This window comes from Zalophus californianus, chromosome 1, assembly GCF_009762305.2.
Source record: "Zalophus californianus isolate mZalCal1 chromosome 1, mZalCal1.pri.v2, whole genome shotgun sequence".
Taxonomy (NCBI): domain Eukaryota; kingdom Metazoa; phylum Chordata; class Mammalia; order Carnivora; family Otariidae; genus Zalophus; species Zalophus californianus.
The window spans coordinates 134,506,126-134,530,066 of NC_045595.1; the positions used below are offsets into that span (position 1 = coordinate 134,506,126).

Genomic DNA, 23,941 nt, shown 5'->3' on the forward strand with positions numbered 1-23,941 from the left:
GCAGGAAAATTGCAAGGAATACTTGTATGTCTTTTATCCAGATTAATTTGCCAGTTGTTCATATTTTGCCTCATTTGATTTATAAGTCTTTCTCCCCACCCCCAGACACACACACACACACACACACACGCTCAAATACATGTACGTATGCATGCAGGTATATATGCAGATCATTCTTTTTAAATCATTGGAAAATAAATTGGACACCTGCAAATACAAGTGTATTTCTTAAGGAGATTCTCTTATGTAATCACAGTATTATTATCAGAAGCAAGAAATTTTAACATTCATCCATTACATTATGTAACGTCCGGTCAGTATTCAGTTACCAGTTTTGCAGTATCGTATTTTATAACTACTTCCCCTCTCTAGGCTCCAGTCCAGGATCACACAGTGCATTTTGTTGTCATATCTCTTTATTTATTTTTTTAAGATTTTATTTATTTATTTATTCATGAAAGACACACAGAGAGAGAGAGAGAGAGGCAGAGGGAGAAGCAGGCTCCCAAGGAGCAGGGAGCCCAATGTGGTACTCGATCCCAGGACCCTGGGATCATGACCTGAGCCGAAGGCAGACGCTTAACCATCTGAGCCATGCAGGCGCCCCTTGTTGTCATATCTCTTTAATCTCCTCAACCTTTCTACCTTTCTTGACTTTAATGTTTGAATCATGTAAGCCAGTTATTTTGTAGAATGTCCTTCAGTTTGGGTTTATTTGATGTTCCCTGTAATTAGACTTAGCATTTTTGGCCAGAATGCCTTAGAGTGATGTAGACTTCTGAGTGCATTATATCAGAAAACACATGAAGTCAGTTTGCCCCCATATTAGTGATGTTAACTTTTCATCATTGGTTAAAGTGACAGCTACTAGGTTTCTCCACGTAGGAGTTACTGTTTCCTGGGTTTCTTCTATTGCATACTGACTTAAATCATGACAGTCACTGAGTAATTAGACCTTGAATTATTTTATGTTCATTGTGCAGCTCGAGATGCTGCTGTGCAGAAGATTGAGACTATTATCAAGGAACAATTTGCACTTGAAATGAAGAATAAGGAACATGAAATTGAAGTCATTGACCAGGTATAATGGTGATAAATTAAAAAAAACAAAGCTGTTGCAAAAAAATCTATTGAGATAGAATCATGGTTTTTTCCCCAGTAGTGGGGAGAGGGAGAGGGAGAAGCAGACTCCCCACTGAGTGGGGAGCCTGATGCACATGTGGGGCTCAGTCCCAGGACCCTGATATCATGACCTGAGCCGAAATCAAGAGTTGGATGCTTAACTGACAGAGCCATGCAGACGTCCTCTCCCCCTTTGCTGTTCTTTTAAAAAGAGTGTTCTCATTTTGGAAAAAAGGCATATGTCTTTTTTTTTCCCCATACGTGAAATTGCAGAAAAACATAATGAGGAAAATTACTTGAAATTCCATCCCAAAAAAATAATTCCTTTTTGCTCGTGCCCAGTATCTTGACTTTTCTCAATGGATATGCATACATATATATAAATATACATATTAACATGTCTATATACTCTTATAAACATTGGCTTTTGTCACACTTTTAAAAAGTCTTTTGCAATTTGACAGGTGGAGATCATCATTTTTATTTGCCTTTCTTTGATTATTAGAAAATTGAAGTTTTGGTCATTTGTATTTCTTATTTTATGAATTTTTTATAGTGTATCTCTACTGTCATTTCTATTTTTTAAAGTAACAAGTTGACATTTGTTTTTAGCGACTGATTGAGGCAAGAAGGATGATGGATAAACTTCGTGCCTGCATTGTTGCAAACTACTATGCTTCTGCAGGACTTCTGAAAGTTTCTGAGGTAAGTCTTCCTCCTATACAGTCATTTCTGGCTATCCATATTTGTTGTGTGAAGGGGAAATTAGTGTTGATGTGAAATTCCTGCCTTTGAAACATTTCTTATAGTGACCTTTGGAATTCAAGAAACCTAGCCTACCTTCCTGGGAAAATACATAAACTGTCAATAATCCTAAGTATCATTTTTCCCTTTATTTATTTTTAGTTTTTTTATTTAGAGAGAGCATGCGCATGGGGTGGGGGAGGGGGAGAGGAACAGGGAGAGAGAGAATATCAAGCAGGCTCCATGCCCAGCACGGAGCCCCACACAGGGCTCAATCTCATGACTCTGAGATCATGACCTGAGCTGAAATCGAGAGTCATACACTTAACCGACTTAGCCACCAGGCACCCCAACATTTTTTCCTTTATATTAAATCCTTTTCCAACTGATATTTAGCACTGTCCCTAGGCTTTGTTAGATACAAAGTTGAGTGAGACCCTATTCTAACTTGCTTTATTCTTCATTTGATTGTGATCAGCTTTGGAGTAAGTTATAGATAGATTGATTTTCCTACTGAAGAGCAATTTATAGTTTCAGTAGATATATCCAATTCAGGAAGCCCTGATTTTTTTCCCTCACTTTCTATGAAAAATTTTCAGATCCACGTAAGAGATGAAATAAGCACCTGTTTGTGCATGACTTAGATTCACCATCTTAACGTTTTGTCACCTTTGCTTTATCTGTCTTACTTTTCTGTAAAACATTTGAAAATAAGTTCTAGGCATCATGACACCTCACCCTTAAGTACTTAAATCGTGTATTTCCTAAAGGTTATTCTTCTGTGACTTCCTGATATTATTTGATGACCAGTCCATGTTCAGATTTTCCCAGTCATCCCCAGAATATCTTTTAAAGCTGTTTTTTTGATGTAGGATCTAATCAAGGTCAGTGGGCTACATTTGGTTATTTGGTTTCTTCTAGACTCATTTTATCTAAAAGAGTTCACCTTTCCCCCCCATAATATTGACTTATTTAAAGAGATTAGGCCATTTATCTTTATAGAATATCCTACATTTTGAGTTTTTTTTTTCCCTTAGGTTATTCCTTCATTCCTTCTATTTTTCTGCAAACTGGTAGTTGGGTCTAAAGATTTGATTAAAGTTAGAGGTTTTTGGCAATAATAACTTCATAGGTGATGCTATATACCTCATATTGTATGACATCAGGAATCCTAGTAATCAGGTTGTCCTGCTGTTAGGAATATTAAGTTTTATCACTTAGGCAATGTGATTGCCGCTGGATTGCTCCATTTATAAGGGAATGGGGATAGGATTGAACTGAAACAGAAGTGTTTCTTGTTTGACATTTTGATAATTTCCTATAACTTTTGTTCATTTTTCATTGTAAAATTTCTTTTTCTTAAGTTTTCTCAAATAGAATTAGATAATTCTCTTGGATAGTACTGGCTCAGTAGAGTGGTGGCAGGCCTGGGAAAGATGTGATGCCATACTGGTTTGCATTGTCCCCCATGGTTTTTACAGATAAGACGTACCATGTTTTGGCTTTCATGTCATCCTGTGTTGCTTGAGGGTACCTGGCGTTGGTCATACTCCCGATGTTGTCTTAGAGAAATCTGGAGCATTATTTGAATTTAATCTTAGATGGTAGATAGTTGTTTCTTCTACTACAGGAGTTTCCCTAATACATACTAGAGTCTGAACTATTTTTTAGAGCTACCATAACAAATTACCACTAGCTTCGTGGCTTAAAACAAGAGGAATTTATTATCTCCTGATTCTGGAGGCTAACAGTCCAAAATCAAGGTGTTGCTGGACCATGTTCTCTCTGAAGGCTCTAGGAAAGAATCCTTCCTCACCTTCTCCTATCTTCTGGCAGTTGCTGGCAAACCTTGGCATTCCTTGGCTTGTGGCTACATCACTCCAGTTTCTGCCCCTATCTTCACATGGATGTTTTCCCTCTTGTGTGTCTTCACAGTTCTCTCTCTCCACATTTCCCTTTAATTAGGTAAGCCCTAATCCAGTATGACAGTATCAACTTGATTACATCTGCAAAGGTTTGGGGTGGACATGAATTTTTGGGAGACACTCTTCAACCCAGGGCAGATTTTACTGTCATCTGTTACATGGCTTGCTATTGGATCCAATAAGATGGACATTACAAGCTAGCATCTGCGTGACATGGGACTTGTAGCTACTCTGTTTGAAGAGCTGGTTGTCCGTTTCATGTTTTGTTGTTTTTAAAATTTATTTATTATTAGAGTGTGTGAGTGAGGGCACGGTAGGGATGGGGAGCAGAGGGAGAGAGAAACTCCAGCAGACTACCTGCTGAGTGGGGAGCCCAACATGGGGCTTGATCTCATGACCCTGAGATCATGACCTGAGCTGAAATGAAGAGTTGGATGCTTAACCAAGTGTGCCACCCAGGCAGCAGCCCCCCCCTTTTTTTTAACTGTTAGCAGTTCTGAACTGTGTTATTTGGTAGTCTAGAAGTGCACTGATTTTTTTTTCCCTGTTATATTCTGATTAGAATTTATTCAAGGATATTTAGGTGTATTTTTGTCTATTATGGTCTGCCATTTAATTGGTTTTAGTTTGCTGTAACAAAATACATCACAGCTTAAAAAATACCCTTTATTATTGAGATTCAGTAATTTTGTTGCTTTGAAATGCTAGCCTCTGGCTCCTTTCTTCTTGCTGAATTATGTTAACTGCACACTTTTTAAAAGCTGGGCTTCCTAGGAACTGTAGATGTATCCCATTATAACAGAATACACTGTATTTTGTATCCAAGTAACAAGATAACACAGAAATACTCCAGGTTTCAGTACTGGACTGATGACAAACTTTATATGTAAGTATGAATCATTTTAAAGCATTCTGTACTACATTTTACTCCTTCGTGGGAGCCATTTTACATATACATTTTTTAAAATATTTATATATTTTACAGGAACATTTTATTTAGAGCAGTTGATGTGTTTATGTTAAAGCAGTGTGAGGCTTATTTTTTTTTAAAGTCAAACTTACTTTCAATATGTTACTATGTATTTACCTCTATTTTTCATTTAGTTTCAGAGAACTTGCACCTTTAGCTTTTTAGTGTTAGGACCTTCACATAATTATCACTTTCTAGCTTTTGTTGGCTCAGACCACATTAAGGAGTTTGGACTTCATTTTATGGGTGTGGGCAGGTTTTGAAGGATTTTAAGCATGACCCGTAAATAGATAAGGGTTTTGGAAAAATTAAAATTTTACCACTTCCGATGCATTTGATTAAAAGTTTGTTTTGTTTGCTTTCATTTTTGCAGGGATCAAAGACATGTGATACAATGGTTTTTAATCATCCTGCTATCAAGAAATTTTTGGAGTCACCATCTAGGTCATCCTCTCCTGCCAATCAGAGATCAGAGACACCATCAGCCAATCATTCAGAAAGTGATTCTTTATCTCAACATAATGATTTCTTATCTGACAAAGACAATAACAGCAATATGGATATAGAAGAAAGACTCTCAAACAACATGGAACAGAGACCAGGCCGAAATACTGGAAGGGTATAGTTTGATGGGTGGGAGGGAGAGGAGAAGGGAACTCGTATTTATTAAGTATGTACATGTACATGTTATTCCATTTCACCTTCCTAGGAACCCTAGGAAATACATTAATTATATCCCTTTTGGAGATGAGGAGACTGAGTCTCGAAGAGCTTACAGTTACCTTTGTCCACAAGTATCAGAACTGAGAATTAAACTGAATTAAGCTGAGAATTAAACTGAATCAGAACTGTGCATGTCACAACTCCTAGATGCCATCCACATTGATAAGAGAGAAACCTTGAGGAATTGGCAATTCTGTGACCTTGTCCAAGGTCTTTCCGTTCTGTCATGTTTGTTCTCTCTTCATCATTTTCCTTTGTGAAACTTTAATGCTTTAATGATGCTTTAATAACTGGGGGAAACTTGACAAATAATAAATAGAATTGAAAACCATTTATTCCTCTTTGATCCTGCCAGTTTCTTATTTGAGTTCCCATCTCAAGCTGCTCTGAACTTCTTGGTATAATACTTGGCTATAGAGCCCTTATTGGATGATTTTTCTCAGCCAGGTGTTCTGTGATAGAGGAAATCTCCAGGTTGCTTTTCACATATTCAGACATCAAGGATTTGATTTATTTTTGATAAAAATCAAATTTAAAAAATTTTCTGGTTATAAATTCATATGTGTTCATCGTTAAAAATTTTAAACTACAAGAAAATAAGAAAGAATAGAAAAGTCATTCATAATGCCACTACCCAAAAATGAAAACTCTTAATGTTTGGATTTACTTGTTTCTTACCAGTATTATTTCTGGGCAAGTACTGCATGGGTTTTGCTTTTTGTTTTTTGGGTTTTTGTGTGTGTGTGTGATTTTTTGTTTTTTGTTTTGTTTTCTTAAGATTTTATTTTTAAGTAATATCTGCACCCAACGTGGGGGCTCAAACATACAACCCCAAGATCAAGAGGTCGCATGTTCTACCATCTAACCCAGCCAGGCACCCGTTTTTTTGTTGTTCTTGTTGTTGTTTTGTTTTTAAATTAAGAATTTAGGCAAGACTGGTCATAGGATTTAGACACTTACCATCTTGTATGTAATATACATGCTCATGTTTATGTAACATATTTGGTATTATGTACCAGGCGCTTCTCTGAGTACTGTACAAAACAATCATGTGAGACAGGTACTGTTACTTTTTTTTTTTTTAGAGGAAGTGGCAGGGAGGGGCAGAGGGAGAGGGGGAGAAAGAGAATCTTAAGCAGGCTCTATGCTCAGTATGGAATCCAGCTCAGGGCTCAATCCCAGGACCCTGAGATCATGACCTGAGCTGAAATTGAGAGTTGGATGCTTAACTGACTGAGCCATCCAGGTGCCCCTAGGTTTTTTTTTGTTTGTTTGTTTTGTTTTAAGTAATCTCTACACCCAAGGTGGGGCTCAAACTCACAACCCGGAGATCAACCATCACATGCTCCACTGACTGAGTCAGCCTGTTATCCTTATTTTATAGATGAGGAAATTGAGACAGAGAAGTTAAGTAATTACACAAAATTTCACATCTAGTAAATGGAAGAGCTAAGATTTAAACCCTGGCAGTCTATCTCCATAGTCAAACTTTAATCATTTGTCTACGGCACTTCTCATTGAAAAATTTTTAATAATACAGAAGATTGAAAAGAAAGTGAATTGTACTTCTCATTGAAAAATTTTTAATAATACAGAAGATTGAAAAGAAAGTGAATTCGGTTGACCCCTTTCCCCATTCCCATTTCCCAGAGGTAACCACATAATAGTTTCTTGTATATTCTTCCATATCCTCTTTGCATATATAGCATAGATGTGTCTGTTAAAAGCACATATATACACATGGAGTTATAGTGAACAAACATTTTGTGTAAACTAATGGAAAAGATACAATAAAATTACTTTTATGCTGAGAGGTGCCACAAAGCCAGAGAATTTTGTAATTAAAAAAAAAAATCTGAGTTGCTCCATTCATAATTTGAATGATTTTGTGGTTTCTGCCTATTGGAAATTGTCCAAATTGAAAGTGAAAATTGATTATGATTTCTTTCAGGACACTGCTAGTATTACTGGCTCTCATAAAACAGAGCAGCGGAATGCTGATCTCACAGGAGATGAGACTTCACGACTTTTTGTAAAGAAAACTATAGTAGTGGGCAATGTGTCCAAGTGAGTATCCAGTTGAATTCTCTCATTTTCAGTTTCCATTTATCTTAATACTCTGGCATACTTTTATTATCGTAGTATTACTGTAGGAAGAGGTCTTAAAGATTTTTTCCCTCAAACTCTTAGTTGTTTTAAAAGTAAACTAAGGTCCAGAGACTTGAAACTGCCTCATTGTGTCTACTAATCTTTGACATAGAATAAAATTGTGCTTGGTAAAAATTTCTGAGACAATAGCTTTTATTTTATACAAATAGGTTTTTGGTTTTTTTTAAGAGTTTATTTTTAAGTAATCTCTATACCCAACGTGGGGCTGGAACTCACAACCCTGAAATCAAGAGTTGCATACTCCATTGACTGAGCTAGCCAGGCACCCCATATACAAATGGTGTATTTTATCAAGCATATTAGTGTGGATAAGTTTAGAAGAACTTTTGACTTTCTGACTTAGGTCTCTCCTTCAGGGCCTTAGCTAATTGCTAAAAAATGTTTGTTCAAATTGAAATGTTTTAAATTTTTAACAAAAAGTTGCAGAGCATGTCTTGAAGACAGAATTTCTCCAAGCTGAAGGACTAGCTCTTTAATAATATGCTCTCATGATGTCTTGTGGGAGCACCATCATTTTGACAAGTATCTAGAAATGGATAAAGACTTAAATCTTCAAATAGCATAAGAGTGTTATTTTCTCACAAAGTCTTTATTTTCCTTTCTCCTTCCTCATTAGGTATATTTTCTCTGTGCTCTCTTATCATCTTTATCATATTATATAGTCATTTCCTGTTTTTATGTATTTTTCCCAAATCAGACTGGAATCTCTTTAGGTAGAAAGTATGTCTTGTTTTGTATCTTATAGTAGTTGGTATTCACTAACTATTTGATTGTTGAATAAGTTGATAGATTTATGAAAATTATAATTAGATTCAGTTATTGAAAATAAAGGATTCAGGCAGACAGTAATTATTTGAGGGGAAAATCAGGTTGGGGGGAAATCTTCCAAGCCCCAGTTAATGGACCACAAATAACAAACAAGAAGTACATTTAAAAATCTCAGGATAATAAAAGCAAAGATTTCTAATGGTCTGTGTGATAGTATTTAAATAGAAGCATAAAATATGATTAAGGCAATTAGATTTCTATTTTGTAGATTATTTTAGAATTATCAAGGGGACTCTCAGATCATGTGAAATGTTAAGAGTTGGGGTCTTAACAATAGTATGAGACCTGTCAGCTCAGAAAGTCCAAAACTGGAAATCTAGATGGACCACCAGAAGATTGGGGAGAAACCATCATTGACATTTTCAAATAATTACATTTAATTTGTAGGTGTTTGGGTTTTTTGAAGACCAGCTAGAACTGATTAATCATGGATTTTAGGTAGAGAGGGAATGATTGGCGTAGGAGTTGTAAAGTCCTTGTTTGTTCTGGAGGAGGGAAAAATTATTGATTTATGTTAGACTTGTTAAGATTGTTAGAGTATCTAAGATAATAACTAAAAGAGTAGACATAGAGATTTTTTTAAGATTTTATTTATTTGTCAGAGAGAGAGAGTGAGCACAAGCAGGGGGAGTGGCAGGCAGAGCAGGCAGAGGGAGAAGTAGGCTGCCCACTGAGCAGGGAGCTTGACGCGGGACTCTGATCCCAGGATCCTGGGATCATGACCTGAGCCGAAGGCAGACGCTTAACCGACTGAGCCACCCAGGCATCCCTAGACATAGAGATTTAAACTTTAAAAGTAGTAAGAGGAAGGTGGGGAAATTGAATGAAAAAAGGTCGGGTGGGGGAGCGGGATCCTGATTCCAAAAGAAGGCACAACCCCAAGATCAAGAGTCTCACGCTCCACTGACTCAGCAAGCCAGGCGCTCCCAGACTACGTTTTGTTTTTGTTTTTGTCGTTGTTGTTGTTTTGAAGATTTATTTATTTATTTGACAGAGTGCACTTGAATGCATGGGGGAGAGGCAGAGGGAGAGAGAATCTCAAGCCGACTCTGCGCTGAGCACAGAGCCTGATGTGGGGCTCTATATCACGACCTTGAGACCATGACCCAAAACCAAGAGTTGGATGCTCAACCAATGATGCCACCCAGGCCCCCCACCCAGACTACTTTTTTGACTACTGTTAGAGTAAAGTTAATCAATGACAGTAGGAAAACCAGGAAGCTTTCTTTTGTTAAAGATTTTTTTTTTTTAAGATCTTATTTATTTTTTCGAGAGAGAGAGACAGCGAGAGAGGGAACACAAGCGGGGCAGAGGGAGAGGGAGAAGCAGGCTTCCCGCGGAGCAGGGAGCCCGATGTGGGGCTTGATCCCAGGACCCTAAGATCATTACCCGAGCTGAAGGCAGATGCTGAACGACTGAGCCACCCAGGCGCCCTCTTTTGTTAAAGATTTTATTTATTTATTTATTTGAGGGAGACAGCACACAAGTTGGGGGTTGGGCAGAGGAGAGGGAGAAGGAGACAATATGGGGCTCAATCCCAGGACCCTGAGACCATGACCCAAGCCAAAGTCAGACACTCAACTGACTGAGCCACCCAGGCACCCGTAGAAAACTTTATGTCTAGAAATTCAAACTACTTCTAAACAACGCATAAGTCAATGAAAAATCACATTAAAATATCCAAAACTAAATAATAAAATCAAAATTTATAGGATAACACTAAAGAAATATTTAAAAGGAAATGTCTACAGTAAAAGAAAATGGAGTAGAAGAAAAGCTTAAAATTAGTGAACTAAACATCTCAATTAGACAAAATAATGCAGTGGGGGAAGCAAAGAAATTAGGGGAAAAAGTATACACAAACCTGATGAAATTAAGGAGAAAGAAGACAAAACTATTAGAAATGAAAAAAGACATAGCTACAGATGCCATACTATTTAGGAGATAAGAAGTAATGAACATCTTTATGCCAATACATTTGAAAATCTAAGGTGAAATGGAGAGTTCCTAGAAAAATACAACTTAGGACTTAAGAAAGGAAAAACCTTGAATAGTCTTAGAACTACTAAGTAAGTTTAATCACTGATTTTTAAAACATTGCCATCATAAAACCAAACCAAACTAGTAGTCTTAGATTGCTTACAGGCTGAGTGAGCACATGATTTCAGTTGTATACAAAATCTTCTGGGGAGGGGCACCTGGCTGGCTTAGTTGGTAGAGATTCTTGATCTGGGGGTCGTGAGTTTGAGCCCCAAGTTCGGGGTGTAGAGATTACTTAAAAAAAGTAACCAAAACCCCCCAGAATCTTCTGGGGAAAAAAGGACAGCACTTATCAGTTTATTTTATGAGGGTAGCCTAACTTTTTTTTTCAGATTTTATTTATTTACTGGTCAGAGAGAGAGAGTGCACCAGCAGGGGGAGTGGCAGGCAGAGGGAGAAGCAGACTCTCCAGTGAACCTGGAGCCTGATGTGAGACTCGATCCCAGGACCCTGGGGTCATGACCTTAACCGACTGAGCCACCCACATGTCACTGGCCTAACTTTAAATACAGCCAGACAGTTTGTAAGAAAAGGAAAATTGTAGGACATTTTCAGTTGTGAATATAGGTGCAGAAATACTGAACAAAATCATTAAGAAACGGAATTCATTAAATGCAGAAATGATAAAACTTCACGATGAAGATATGCAAGTTTGGATTAACATTAGAAATCAATATAACGTGGCCCACTGCATTATTAAGGGTAACCATAGGCATAGATAAACGTATAGAAGGCCATGACCATATTTTCCAACAGAATGTAATAATTAGGAGGCCTCATGAAATAAAGGGAGAGCTAAAGATACTAGTTTTGCCATGGTCAGGACTGAAGGGAATGGTTTGTTTTGCTTTTAAAAGGTAGGAGACCAGTTGTAACCTTCCTGGCAGTAATGGGTAGGAACCAGAAGAGTTCAGAATTCTAGCACCCTGAAACCCGAATGAAATCAACACAAAGGCTAGAGTGTCCCTAGCCCAGTAATATGTCAATTTATTTCTATCTCATGTATCTACTTGGAAAAGCAAGGTTGATTTTTTTTTTTTTTAATTGCATGGTGGTAATCAGAAAATAAAACAAACTTTAAGGGAATGTTCCTTAGGAAAAAAAAAAAGTTTAAAAGAAAAGGATTAACTGCGGGCGCCTGGGTGGCTCAGTTGGTTAGGCGACTGCCTTCGGCTCAGGTCATGATCCTGGAGTCCCGGGATCGAGTCCCGCATCGGGCTCCCTGCTCAGCAGGGAGTCTGCTTCTCCCTCTGACCCTCTTCCTTCTCGTGCTTTCTATCTCTCATTCTCTCTCTCAAATAAATAAATAAAATCTTTAAAAAAAAAATTAAAAAAAAAAAAAAAGAAAAGGATTAACTGCAAAGACTCACTTTGCTTGGTTAGGTGATAGAGCTGTTAAATTTTGATGGGATTAAATTTTTTAAGTAAAATTAATTTTTAGGGGAGTGGGGATATAAACTTCCAGTTATGGAATGAATAAGTCATGTGGATGAAAGGTCCAGTAAGGGAGTATCATAGTCAGTCGTATTGTAATAGCATATGGGAACAGAAATGGTGAGCATAGCATAATGTATTATTGCCTCAGTCTGTTGCACACCTAAAACTAACGTAACACTGTGTCAGTACACTTCAGTAAAAAATTTTTTTCACCCTTATTGACGTATAATTAACAAAATTAAAATATTTAAAGTGTATATTATGATTTGATGCATGTATGCATTTTGAAGGGATTCCTGCCATCAAGTTAATTAACAATACATCCCTTATCACCTCACTTTTTTTAAGATTTTATTTTTAAGTAATCCCTATACCCAGTGTGGGGCTTGAACCCACAACCCTGAGATCAAGAGTCTCAAGCTCCATTGATTGAGCCAGCCAGGTGCCCCATTACCTATTTATCTGTGTGTGTGTGTGTGTGTGTGTGTGTGTGTGTGTGTGTGTGTGTGTGTGTGAATATTTAAGTTCTGTTCTCAGCAAATTTTACAGTGTTACCTACTTTAGTCACCATGTTATACATTAGATCCTCAGACCTTATTCATCTCAAAACTGAAAGTGTATACCCTTTTACCAACTTCTATTTCCCCTACCTCCAGCCTCTGGTAACTGTTTCTCTGCTCTGTTTCTATGAGTTTGACTTTTTTTTACATTTTATATATAAGTGATACCATGTAGTATTTATCTTTCTCTGTCTGGCTTATTCCACTTAGCATAATGCCCTGCACTTTCATCCATGTTCTCACCAGTGTCAGAATTTCCTTCTTATGGCTGAAGAATATTCCATTACACACACACACACACACTCAGTTGACCTTTGGGCAATCTTGAGCAATTCGAGGGTTAGGGGCACCAACCTCCTGCATAGTTAAAAATCCACAGTGAAGAATCCACCCAGGTGGCTCAGTTGGTTAAGCATCCAACTACTTTTTTTTTTTTTAGATTTATTTATTTGAGAGAGAGGGTAAGGGGAGAGGCAGAGGGAGAGGGAGAAAGAGAATACTCAAGCAGACTCCCCGCTGAGCATGGAGCCTAGTGCTCAATCCCAGGACCCCAAGATCATGACCTGAGCTGAGATCAGGAGTCAGACACTTAACTGACTGAGCCACCCAGGCACCCCAGCATCCAACTCTTAATTTTGGCTCGGGTTATGATCTCAGGGTTGTGTTGAGCTCTGCACTGAGCATGGAGCCTGCTTAAGATTCTCTCTTTCCCTCTCCCTTTGCCCCTCTCCCCACCCCCGCTCACTTGAGCACTCGTTCTCTCTCTTAAAAAAATAAAAAATAAATAAAAATCCACATATAACTTTTGACTCCCTAAAAACTTAACTACTAATAGCCTACTGTTAACTGGAAGCCTTACTGATAACATTAACAATTGATTAACACATATTTTGTATGTTATGTGTATTTATTTTGTATGTTACATGTATTATATAATGTATTCTTACAATAAAGTAAGCTAGAGAAAAGAAAATGTTATTGAGAAAATCAAGCCAGGAGCCTTGCTCAGTCAGTAGAACATGCAACTCTTGATCTCAGGGTTGTGAGGTCAAGCCCCACATTGGGTGTAGAGCTTACTTAAAAAACAACCACCAAAAAATCAGAAAAAAGAAAAAATCATAAGGAAAAGAAAATACATTTACAATATTGTAAAAAGAATCACACATATGGGATGCCTGGGTGGCTCGGTTGGGCATCTGCCTTCCGCTCAGGTTGTGATTCCAGGGTCTTGGGATCGAGCCCCACATCGGGCTCCTTGCTCAGCTGGGAACCTGCTTCTCCCTCTGCCTGCCGCTCCCCCTGCTTGTGCTCTCTCTCTCTGACAAATAAATAAAATATTTTTTAAAAAAATCGCACATAAGTGCATCTGCACAGTTAAAACCCATGTTGTGCAAGGGTCAGCTGTATATGTATATACATCTTTATCCATTCATGTCTTTATTCATTTATCTGTTAATGGACATTTAGGTTTCTATATCTTGGCTATTACAAATAATGCTGCTGTGAACATGGGAGTGCAGATAGCACTTTGATAACCCATTTTCGTTGTCTTTGCATATATACACAGCAATGGGGTAGTTCTGTTTTTAATTTTTTGAGGAACCTCTTGTTTTCCATAGTAGTTGCACCAATTTATGTTCCCACCAGTAGTGCACCAGGATTCCCTTCTCTCCACGTTCTTGCCAACACTTGTTATCTCTCATATTTTTAATGATAGCCATTCTAACAGGTGTAAGGTGATACCTCATTGTGTTTTTTTTATTTTTTTTTTATTTTTTAAAAGATTTTATTTATTTGAGAGAGAGAGAATGAGAGAGAGAGAGCATGAGAGGGAAGCGGGTCAGAGGGAGAAGCAGACTCCCTGCTGAGCAGGGAGCCCGATGCGGGACTCGATCCCGGGACTCCAGGATCATGACCTGAGCCGAAGGCAGTCACTTAACCAACTGAGCCACCCAGGCGCCCTGCCTCATTGTGTTTTTGATTTGCATTTTTCTCATTATTAGTAATGTTGACCATTTGTATATTTTGTTTGGAAAAATATATATTTAGTTCCTCTGCCCATCTTTAAATCAGATTTTTTTTGCCTTTTTTTTTTTTTGCTATTGAACTGTGTGTGAATTCTCTGTATTTTTTGAATATTAACCTTTTATCAGATATGTGATTTGTAAATATTTTTTCTCATTCCCTATGTTGCCTTTTCATTTTGTTGATGGTTTCCTTTCCTGTGCAATTTTTAGTTTGATGTAATCTCACTTGTTTATTTTTGCTTTTGGTGTCAAATCCAAAAAATCATTTCCCAGACCAGTGCCATGGAGCTTACCTCTGTTTTCTTCTAGGAGTTTTATGGTTTCAGGTCTTAAATTTAAGTCGTTCATGTGTTTTGAGTTGATTTTTGTGTGTGGTGTAGGATAGGTGTCTATTTTCATTCTTTTGCATGTCGCTGTCCAGTTTTCCCAACACCGTTTATTGAAGAGACCTTTCCCTCTTGTGTATCTTACCCCCTTTGTCATAAATTAATTGATCATATACATGTGGGTTTATTTCTGTGCTCACTTCTCTTCCATTGATTTATGTCTGTTTTTATGTCAATACCATACTGTTTTATTACTGTAGCTTTGTAATATAGTTTGAAATCAGGAAGTATGATGCCTCCTGTGTTGTTCTCTCTAAAAAAAGAGGTTATTTGGGGGTCTTTTATGATTCCACACAGATTTTAGGGTTGTTTTTTCTTTTTCTGTGAAAAATGCTGTTAGGATTTTGATAGGTATTGCACTGAATCTGTAGATTGCTTTGGGTAGTATGGACATTTTAACGATATTAATTCTTCCAGTCCATGAGCATGGAATATCTTTTTATTTGTGTCTTCTTCAGTTTCTTTCATCAGTATCTTATAGTTTTCAGTGTGCAGGCCTTCCACTTCCTTGGTTAAATTTATTGCTAAATATTTTATTGTTTTTGATGCAATTAGAAATGGCATTATTTCCTTAATTTTCTTTCTGATAGTTGTTAGTATTAGAAGCACAATTTTTTATGTTGACTTTATATCCTGCACGTTTACTGAATTTATTAGTTGTATTTTCATTTATTTTTTAAATATTTATTTACTTATTTGAGAGAGTGGGGGGAGGGGCAGAGGAAGAGGGAAAGGGAAAGCAGACTCACTGCTGAGTGCGGAGCCTGACATGGAGCTTGATTTCAGGACGCTGTGATCATGACCTGAGCCGAAATCAAGAGTCAGACATTTAGCCAACTGAGCCACTCAAGCACTCCTGTTTATTAGTTTTAACTGTTTTTGGGTGGAATCTTTAGGATTTTCTGTATATAATATCTCATTATGTTCAAATAGAGACACTTTTACTTCTTCCTTTGCAATTTGGATACCTCTCATTTCTTTTTCTTGCCTAATTGCTCTGGCTAGAATTTCCAGTACTGTGTTGAATAAAAGTAGAGCGTGTGAGTATCCTTGTCTTGTTCTTGATCTTAGAGGAAAAGCTTTCAGTTTTTCACCATTGTGATGTTAGCTGTGGGCTTGTCATATATGGCCTTTATTATTTTGAGGTTTACCCCCCTCTATACCCAGTTTGTTGAAAGTTGTTATCAAGAATAGATGTTGAATTTTGTCAAGTGTTTTTTCTGCACCTGTTGAGATGATCATACGATTTTTGTCTTTCATTTTATTAATGTGTATCACACTGATTGATTTGCAGATATTCAACCATCTTGCATACCTGGAATAACTACCACTTGATCATAGGGCATGATCCTTTTAATGTGCTGTTGAATTCTGTTTGCTAATATTTTGTTGGGGATTTTTTGGGGGGGTGGATTTTTACATCTATGTTTATCAGGGATATTGGCTTATAATTTTCTTGTAGTGTTGTCTGGCTTTGCGATCAGGGTAATGCTAGCTTTGTAAAGTGAATTTATAAGTGTTCCCTTGTATTTTTTTGGAAGAGTTTGAGAAAGATTTGTATCAGTTCTTCAAATATTTAGTAGAAATCACCCTTTTCACCATCTGATCCTGGAATTGTCTTTGTTTGGAGGTCTTTGATTACTGATTCAGTCTCCTTACTAGTAATTGTTCTGTTCACATTTTCTATTTCTTCATGATTCATTCTTGGTAGCATGTATGTTTTTAGGAATTTATCCATTTCTTCTATTTTGTTCACTTTGTTGGCATATAATTGTTCATAGTTTTTTTCTTAAACATTTTACTTATTTTTAAGATTTTATTTTTCAGTAATCTCTATACCCAGTGTGGGGCTCAAACTCACAACCCTGGGATAGAGAGTCACATGCTCTACCGACTGAGTCAGCCGTGTGCCCCTATAATTGTTCATAGTTTTATGATCCTTTGTATTTGTGTGGTGTTAGTTGTAATGTGTTCTCTTTATTTATAATTTTATTATTTGGGTCCTTTCTCTTTTTTTCCTTGTTAAGTCAAGGCAAAGGTTTGTGTATTTTGTTTATCTTTTTAACAAAACAGCTCTTTAGTTTCTTAAATCTTTTGTCTTTTTGTCTCTATTTCATTTTTTTCACTCTCATCTTTGTTAAATTTCCTTTTTTCTACGAATTTTGGGCTTAGTTTGTTCTTTTTCTAGTTCCTTGTGCTGTAAAGTTAGATTGAGATCTTTCTTAATGTAGGCATTTATTGCTGTAAATTTCCTTCTTAAAACCTTTTGCTGCATCTCTTAAGTTTTGGTATGTTGTATTCCCATTTTCACTTATTTTGTTTTTCATTTTCACTTGTCTTAAGATATTTTTTTATTTCTCTTTGATTTCATCTTTGACTCATTGGTTGTTTAGTAGTGTGTTGTTTAATCTTCACATATTTGTGAATTCCCAGTTTTCTTGTAACTGATTTTTAATCTTATTTCAAGTAGGAGTTAATTGTTAGGTTTTTGAAGGAAAAAAGAATTCAAGTTTCTTTCTTTTTTCTACTTTAGGTACATACCTCCTGATAAGAGAGAAGAAAATGACCAATCAACCCACAAGTGGATGGTATATGTCCGAGGGTCTCGTAGAGAACCCAGCATTAATCATTTTGTCAAGAAAGTTTGGTTCTTTCTTCATCCCAGCTATAAACCAAATGACCTTGTGGAAGTTAGGTAAGCACAGTTGAGTTATTTAATTTAAGAAGTACAGATTTACTGAAGTGGAAAAAGAGTGATTTAACTTGACACCATTCCCTTTAATTATTATATTATTAATAATTTACTTAGCTTTGGCTCTTAGATAGAGTTTTAAGTGTGGTTCCCTCTTGCAGATTATTGTCTCCCTGAAAAGGCAGTATTCCTCCTGTCAGAATTATATTAGCGGATTTTGCTCCCCCTGGAAATAGCTGAATTTATTTATATAGATACAGATAAATATAAAAGTGTTCCTGTTTTTTATGACTATCAGAATGTAGCAGAATTAAACATGGGAGTCTAACATTACAGTAATATTTAATATTGAAAGTTCCTCGTGATCTCATCCTCTCAGAAGTAACCGCAGTGATATTTTTCCTACATATATTAACCTTGTATAGTTGTTTGTTGTTGTACAAAGATGGAATTTTTTATATATATAGATAGATATATATATTATTCTGAAATTTGTTTCATTTAGGTGTATTCTTTTTAAAAAAATTTATTTTAAAGATTTCTTTATTTTTACTTAGAGAGCGAGAGCATGTGTGAGCAGGGGGGGAGGGGCAGAGGGAGAGAGAGAATCCCTAAGCACATTCCCCACTGAGCATGGAGCCCAATGTGGAGCTTGACCCCAAGACCCTGAGACCATAACCTGAGCCAGAATCAAGAGTCAGATGCTTAACCAATTGAGCCACCCAGGCACCCCTATTTTATTTATTTATTTGAGAGAGGGATTGCGTGTGCCTGAGAGTGGGGGGAGGGTCAGAGGGAGAGCATCTCAAGCCGACTCCACACTGAGCATGGATCTCAATGCAGGGCTCTATCTCACGACTGATGAGATCATGACCTGGGCCACCCAGGCTCCCCTTTAAGTGTATTCTTTACATCTTTATATGATATTACATATTACATATGCATTCATTGTGTGAATGTATTGTAGAAGTGGTTTTGGTTTATTATCAGTGAAATTTCCTATATCCTCAGCTCTCTTTAGAATGTTCCCTCCACTCCTGACTCCTAAATAAAACATGGCTGTCTTCCGAGAACACTGCTTTTGAGAACAGCTTTCAAGTGGCAGCTGATTTTTCTCTCACACCATGTGCCAGTGGGCCTGGGGATGGGTGTCTCTTCCTTGCACATATTTGTGGCTTCTAGACCATCTTTTCCCTTTTTCTGCCTAAAAACCCTCAGCTCTTTTGGGGCATTGTATGATCCTCCCGGTATTCTGTGGTTTTTCCTTCTTGGTCATTGGTACATTTCACCTTCTATGAGGAATCCAGAAATAAAAAAGTCTGTTTGGGGGAGGCAGTCCTTTTTTTGTGTGAAATACATGTATCTTTTTGAAGTTTAACATTTCCATAGGTGATGTCTGTTGGTAAGCCTTAGGTTACTTTTTTGCTTCCAGAAATATGGTTAGGGAGATTTTTCCCTTTTAAAAACATTGTTCCTTTTTCCTGGCCTTTATGCTATTTGTCTGTCTTCTCTGGCAGCCATCCTTCCTGTTCATTCACTAGAGTTTAGCCAATGTACATGAATTGAGGAGCACAGCTGATTTGCTATATCCATTTTAAGAGAAATCCAATATACAAATAGTATAATTGACGTATATTGCAAAATGAATTTAAGCTATCTACTTTACTGGAATTTAAATGACCAAACATGTCATCAATAGAACTTTAATTATTCCTCTAAAGTTCACCATGCCTCTAGGCCCCACTGCATCCCTTTTCAAACTGCTGTCTCAATTCGACCTTCTCATTTGACCCTAAGCCTGTCTTTTAATTTCTGTCTGAACCTATACCAGCATCATGGCTTCTTCTCTTGCTAACTCAGTCATTGTTCAACTGGTTTCTCCCATCCAGGGCACTCTGGTTTTCTTTGCTTTCTCTTCTCTCTGGTTTATAACATAGCTATTGCTTTTTCCCCTTTCCAGGCTACACTCATACTCAGGGATTTTTCCTGTCTTGAGCCCTCCTGGTAGCCTCTGGCTCTGTTCTTGATAATTCAGATCTGTTGTTAGATTCTTCTCAGGTTGTGTTCTTGGAGTTTGTCTTTACTGAATTCATGTCTCCTCTTAGTTTTGCAAAAACACGTCCCCCTGAGTGTTCCTTCTCCTTGCCATCTTGGCATCTTCTCTCATTTCAGTAATTCCAAGCCACTGATTCATAATGAACATTTTCATTTTAATGCATTCTCTCTCCCCCATTAACTTAAACCGTATTTTTGAGTACATGACATTCTCTCAGTTAAATTTAAAATGTTTTTATTATGGAAAATTCCAAACATACTCAGAAGCAGAGTATCTTGAACCCTCCTATACCGAATCATTAACAATTTGCTAGTCTTTTTTTCATCAACTTTCCTTTTTCTTCCCTTCACAAATTATGTTTTGACTGAAAATTCTCTAGTCCAATCAGCATTCACATACATTCCTCCTCTATCCACTAAAATCATAGTCACTGGTGAAGATCGTATGGTAAACATAGTTCCTTAAGTCCTTTTAGCGGATAGTTTCAAATAAATTGTCACTTTCAGATTGAGCATTTGTGATTTATTCTATTTTTGCCAGAGTAGAGGAATAAATATGAGTGTCTGGGGTAGGAAACATATACCTCACAGCCTGTGTCTGCCAAGTAGCAGTCAAGGATTCTGGCTTCTAATATGTAACATCCATCAAATCACCTTCCCTGCCTATGGAAATCATGATGTTGGATTATATACTATAAGTCTCTTAGCTCTAAGTATTCAGTGATTGAAAGTTTAATGTAGGTTTGAGTTGAATTTTTCTTTTAGCATTTCAGGAAAAATTCAGTGTATCGATTGAGCTTCAGATGAGAAAAATGTAAATTATTATCAGAGGCTTTGAATTTCCGACTTACCCAGTAGGAGAAAACATTTCCTCTCTAGAATGAGAATGTGACTCTGGCTTAATGTGTTAATATATGCTTTTCCCTAGAGAGCCTCCCTTTCATCTAACCAGAAGAGGCTGGGGTGAGTTTCCTGTCAGAGTTCAAGTTCATTTTAAGGACAGCCAGAACAAGCGGATAGATATCATACATAATCTGAAGGTATTGTAACAACACGTTACTCCCCCGAAATGATGTACCTCTTTTTACCTGGTTACTTAAAGCCATTGGTTAGGCCTTTTGAGGGAAGTGGCCAAGGACGGTGGAAGCAGGACTAATCTTTTTGATTGTGTTATGCAGACTGCTACAACACTCCTTTGTTCTCTGAAGGCTGGGGAAGGGTTGCGTTATAGCAGAATGTATATTTAAAGAGATGAACTGGTCAGATTATCAGAAGACTTGAATCGCTGATCAAAGCTCACTGTTACTGTGTTACCTGAGACTAAGTGAGGTCTTAAAAACAAAATCTATTTACTTTTCTGTAAAATGAGGCAAATAAGCGTCTATTTATCTCATAAGGATATAGATATGTTTATCTTGTAAGGATAAAGACAGAAATGAACATGTTTTAGGAAATTGAAAGTACTGTACAAAGTTGTAATTCTTTTGATTTGTATTTTAAGAAATTCTTCATTGATATATCTCCATGTTTATTATGTAGCCATTATATTTTATGAAGTGTCTTCTATACATGTGGAAAAACTACCAATTATAGTAAGTGAAAAGCACAGAGTACAAAACTGTATGTTATAGTATGAAGTCAACTGTGATTTTAAATAGGTGGAAAAAACAAAAGAAATATACCAAAATTTTGGAGTAATTGAAGTAATGACATTGTGGGCAATTTCTCTTGCCCTTATTATCTTTTTTTTTCTTCTAATTTTATGTAATAAACATGTTTAACTTTTATAATTGAAAGGCCATTTTTAAAATGTTTTCCTAGTTCCTCTCTATATAGTTTCATGTAGATTTTCTCTACATAAGATAAATTTCTAATATTAAACTTACCCCAAAACACTCTTACTTTGTGGTTTACCACATTGTTCCCATTAATGGCTCACAAAATTGAACTCAGTGAGTATCAGTACATCTGCAGAATTCCCATTTTGTTCCTTTTGTTCTACCAATACAACCTTTTCAATCTTAAGGTTGAAATTTGCCCTCCATTGGTGATAGCACTGCTTAACTTCATGTTGCAGTTATTTTTTTAGAGATTATTCTAAGACTAGATTGCTTTCTGACCTCAGAAAAGAACTGGAGCAAAATAAAGAATATGCATGGGCGCCTGGGTGGCTCAGTTGGTTAAGCGACTGCCTTCTGCTCAGGTCATGATCCCAGAGTCCCGGGATCAAGTCCCACATTGGGCTCCCTGTTCAGCAGGGAGTCTGCTTCTCCCTCTGACCCTACCCGCTTTTGGGCTCTCTCTCTCTCTCACTCTCGTTCTCTCTCAAATAAATAAAATCTTTAAAAAAAATAAAATAAAGAATATATAGCCACTTTGTTCAGAGGGGCAGGATATGGTCCCACTTAATTAGAGGAAGGTCTAAAATAGTTTGCTTTCCTTTTATCTTATTTTAAGCATTGCACATACCATCTTATATCACACTGGGCCCAGCCCTAATTTCTAAAATAAAAGGAATTGTTTACATAGTTCTCATCCTATTATATTGTCTACATCACTTAAAGAGTTCCTGGTGGAGTATTGAGACACAGTTTATTATGTTTTATTTTTTTATTTTTAAAAGTTTATTTATTTAAGCAATCTCTGCATCCATCGTGGGGCTCAAACTCATGATTTTGAGATCGAGAGCTGCATGCTCTACTGACTGAGCTCACCAGGCACCCCAGAGGCACACTGTTTTAAAAATGACAGTATTTAAACTTTCTTATCAGCTTTTCTGGAAAACTTAATTTTACTGTTTGTTATGTATTGATTTGCCTTGAGGCCTTAAACGTCTGTGTTGTACTTGTATGATCTTTGTTTGTACTGGAGTATTCTTTTGCCTGTTATTTCTTTGTTAACTCACAGAGCCATCTTGGATTCTTGCCTCTTTGTTCTAAATATTTGTTCAGTTACTATTATTCTTTCTTCATCATCTTTCCTACCCTTTGCCTTTCCCACTCTTGCCTAGACCATTATTCTACTGTCTCCTGATTAGCTTCTTTCCTTCTAATCTGTCTCCTTTACCCTTAGTCCATGCTGCACACCACCATCCAATTAGTATTCCTGAAATAGGAGAACCATTATGCTATTCCTTCTGAGAAACCTTCATTGAATTCCCTCCACTTAAGTTCAGACTTCCTGCCTACTCTTCAGGGCTTTTCACATTTTGACTGAACACACTTACCCTAAATTATCTCACACTAGTCCCCTGCATGGATATACTACTCCAGCCAGGTCAGTTATTCATGTCCCAGAAGTGCCTTGGGCCTTCTTCTCTTGTGTCTTTTTTTTATGCTCTTGCCCTCCTAGAATGCCTGTTTGAATTCTTTCCATTCTTAAAGTTCAAGTTCCTTTGTACTTTTCCTAACTATTTAAGCCCATAGTGACCTCTTGGTATACTGGAATGCTGAAATACTTGATCTATATTTGATACTGTATAATTACATTAAATACTAAATACTCAAGTGTTAGATGTATGTACAATTTAAAGTTCCCAGAATGTATGCAATTCCCACATTCTGCATTCCTGATCAGCTGTCAACCATAGAGCACAGTAACTCCCAAAACAATCCATTTATCCATTTAGTAAATAAGCTTTTGGTAAGTTCTTTCATAAATTTAACTAAAACTGTGCGCTTTTTTTTTAACCTTGATTTTATTTGGGCTCATTTGATTTCTGGAGTAGCACAGGACAGGACTTTGTTTTGTTTTATAAGAACCCTAAAAATGTTTAATGACAGCCTTCAGGTCTTTCCTTAAATCATTTCCAGGCAGAACCTATTCTTGTAAAATTCCTTGTGTGTTGTACTTTCTAGTTCCTCTTGCTGTTTTGATAACAGTTCTATTTTATCAGTGTCTCTCTTAGAGTGTGGTCCCAAGAATGATAAATAAGCCAGTGCACATTACGGAGAGACTATTATTTCCATGCTCTGAAGAATATGAAAATGGATATAGCCTAAAATTAGTAGTCATACTGTTGGCTATGATTTAAGTATTAAAACTAGATCTCTTCCATGGAACTAGCATGAATCCACCCTGCATTGTCTTTCTTTTGGGAAACTAGATCTCATGACCGAGTTGTCATGTCTGTGTTGGCTGCTAAGGAACTCAGCCTGACTTGAAATCTACTTTTTGCAAGTCTTAGAGTTTTCTATTTACTGATTAGTAAATCATCTTTCCTTTTTACCCAACTGAATAGTTTTTCCCTGTCGATCTTACTCT

At 36.9% G+C, this 23,941-nt stretch overlaps 1 protein-coding gene across 4 annotated transcripts in view; it reads left to right on the forward strand.

Annotated features, from left to right (window-relative positions):
• YEATS2 (YEATS domain containing 2) overlaps positions 1-23,941 on the forward strand; it is a 108,446-nt gene that overhangs the window by 23,518 nt on the left and 60,987 nt on the right. For 3 of the 4 annotated variants that reach the window (XM_027583071.1, XM_027583072.1, XM_027583073.1), the window contains exons 3-8: positions 984-1,081; positions 1,735-1,827; positions 5,135-5,380; positions 7,436-7,551; positions 17,465-17,626; positions 20,607-20,718. In XM_027583071.1, the coding sequence (XP_027438872.1) occupies positions 984-1,081; positions 1,735-1,827; positions 5,135-5,380; positions 7,436-7,551; positions 17,465-17,626; positions 20,607-20,718 (827 nt within the window). Of the gene's footprint in view, positions 1-983; positions 1,082-1,734; positions 1,828-5,134; positions 5,381-7,435; positions 7,552-17,464; positions 17,627-20,606; positions 20,719-23,941 lie in introns of those variants that run through there. The other variant, XM_027583074.1, reaches the window with a different exon arrangement.